Source organism: Phytophthora infestans, genomic scaffold (assembly GCF_000142945.1).
Source record: "Phytophthora infestans T30-4 supercont1.259 genomic scaffold, whole genome shotgun sequence".
Classification (NCBI taxonomy): Eukaryota; Oomycota; class Peronosporomycetes; order Peronosporales; family Peronosporaceae; genus Phytophthora; species Phytophthora infestans.
Genome location: NW_003303500.1, coordinates 54,838 through 57,500, shown reverse-complemented (window position 1 = coordinate 57,500; position 2,663 = coordinate 54,838). Strand labels below are relative to the sequence as shown.

Genomic DNA, 2,663 nt, shown 5'->3' with positions numbered 1-2,663 from the left:
TATGCTACCATGTAGTAGTAAATTGGCGCGATCCAGTCAATTGGTTCATATTTCCGGTTTGGCGACCTCCCCCCATTGCCAGAAGAGATGAGCAGTGAACCCGCGCGTGTGCAAACGCGTTTGACGAAGGAGAGCGGACCCAAGGTGACGGGTGCCGCGAGTGAGTCGAAGATCGGCGGTCCGTTCACTCTGACGCCCAATCCTCCCTTCGTGGCGGCTCGTGTGGCCGTGTACGACCGCATTATGGCGGAGCAGAAGAAGCAGCAGGAGGAGCTGGCTGCTAAGCAAAACCCCATCAAGATTACGCTACCCGACGGCGCGGTGAAGGAGGGTATAGCCTGGCAGACGACGCCGCTGGACGTGGCACTCGGGATATCGCAGGGCTTGGCTGACCAGGTCGTCGTGGCTCGCGTCACCTACCGTGGCAAGCCTGAGGACCCATTCAGCGTCACGGCCGCTGACGTGGACGGTAACGAGGCCAGCGACAAGGCTGGCGAATCCTGCTGCGGTGCCGTGGCTGACTCTAGCGAGCTCTGGGACGTTTTCCGCCCCCTTATCGGCGACTGCAGACTGGAGCTGCTGAAGTTCAACGACGCGGAAGGCCGCATGGTGTTCTGGCACTCGAGTGCCCACATTCTAGGCGAGAGTTTGGAGACAATCAAGGGCGCACACTTGACGATTGGCCCCCCTGTAGAGGGAGGCTTTTACTATGACTCGTACATGGGAACGGAGACGATCCCTGAGAGCGACTTGAGCGTCATCGAAAAGGCCTGCCAGAAGGTCGTTAAGGACAAGCAGAAATTCGAGCGTATCGTGCTCAGCAAGGAGGAGGCACTCGAGATGTTCGCTGACAACGTCTTCAAGACGCAGATCATTTCCACCAAGATCCCTGATGGAGGCAAGACCACGGCCTATCGTTGCGGGCCCCTTATCGACCTGTGCCGTGGGCCACACGTGCCTCATACGGGCAAGATCAAGGCTCTGGCAGTCACGCGTACGTCGAGCTCGCACTGGCTGGGCAAGACCACGAACGACGCTCTGCAGCGTGTGTATGGCATCTCGTTCCCAGACAAGAACAAAATGAAGGAGTGGAAGCACTTCCAGGCTGAAGCTGCTAAGCGTGATCACCGTCGTCTCGGTGTGAGTGAAGAGCTCTTTTTCTTCCACTCTCTGAGTCCTGGCAGCGGTTTCTGGCTGCCTCACGGTTCAGCCATCTACTTCAAGCTGCTGAAGTTCATTCGGGAGCAGTACCGTGCACGCGGATATACGGAGATCATCACTCCTAACATCTACAACATGGAGCTGTGGAACATATCGGGTCACGCGCAGCACTACAAGGAGAACATGTTCGTATTTGACGTCGAAGGTCAGGAGTACGCACTCAAGCCCATGAACTGTCCGGCTGCGTCGCTGATGTTCGACTTCCGTCAACGATCGTATCGTGAGCTTCCTATTCGTCTCGCCGACTGTGGTGTACTACACCGCAACGAGTTGAGTGGTGCTTTAACGGGTCTGACACGTGTGCGTCGCTTCCAGCAGGATGATGCCCACATTTTCTGCCGTGACGACCAGATCAAGAAAGAGGTTCTGGACTTTCTCACCTTCATGAAGTATGTGTACGACGTGTTCGGTATTGAGTTTAACTTGGAGCTGTCGACTCGACCTGAGAAGGCTATGGGCGAGCTGGAGCAGTGGGAACGTGCTGAGACGCAGCTGGCTCAGGCTCTGGACGAGTTTGTGGGTGCTGGCAAGTGGGTGGTGAACCCGGGTGATGGTGCTTTCTACGGTCCCAAGATCGACATTATGATTACGGACGCCCTGAAGCGTCAGCATCAATGTGCTACCGTGCAGCTCGACTTCCAGCTGCCGATCCGCTTCAACCTGAAGTACCGTACGGATGACGCCGAGAACTTCAAGCGCCCGGTGATCATCCACCGCGCTATCTACGGATCGCTGGAGCGATTTGTGGCCGTGTTGGTGGAGCACTACGCTGGCAAGTTCCCGTTCTGGCTGTCGCCGCGTCAGATCCTCATCGTGACGGTGGGCGCTGCCTTCGTGGACTACGGCTACGAGGTCAAGGACGCTCTGTTCCGCGCTGGCTTTGATGTGGAAATTGATGACTCGGGCAAGACGCTGAACAAGAAGATCCGTGAAGGTCAGATGGCTCACTACAATTTCATCCTGGTGGTGGGCGCGCACGAGAAGGAGACGCGCTCGGTCAACATCCGTACGCGCGACAACAAGGTCAGGGGTACCAAGACGCTCGAGGAAGCAATTTCCATGTTCAAGGACCTGGAGGTAACGAAGGCGGCTGATGAGTAAGCCGAGCGCGTGATGGCTCGGAGGTAGTTTCTCTCAGCACTTGGCGTTGATTTTGCATTTGCTAGCCTTAGTTTATGGGGAAAATGTCACCGTTCTGACTGAAGGTGTACGTGAGCCCGGCTACCAACATTAGATGGTCACTACTGACGTGTGTGCAAGCCTCGGACGAACACAGTGGGAGCACTGCTGCACAGGGTACAAAAAACCTCATTCTGAAATTGTTGACGTGTCCGCACCCTGTATTCTCTCTCTGAGCTTCTGAGTGGTAGAAATAGACTTTTTCGTGATAGGTCAATACTCAGTTGAAATATAACCGGTGCCATCTTGTAGCGTTATGGCCC

General features: G+C 55.7%; 1 protein-coding gene across 1 annotated transcript; it reads left to right on the top strand.

The window, feature by feature from the left end:
• Positions 1-87: 87 nt before the first annotated feature.
• On the top strand, positions 88-2,322 carry PITG_21071 (threonyl-tRNA synthetase; the record flags this gene model as incomplete). The annotated part of the gene is made up of 1 exon (XM_002895100.1): positions 88-2,322. The coding sequence occupies one exon, from the start codon at positions 88-90 to the stop codon at positions 2,320-2,322; it is 2,235 nt and encodes a 744-aa protein (XP_002895146.1).
• Positions 2,323-2,663: the final 341 nt, after the last annotated feature.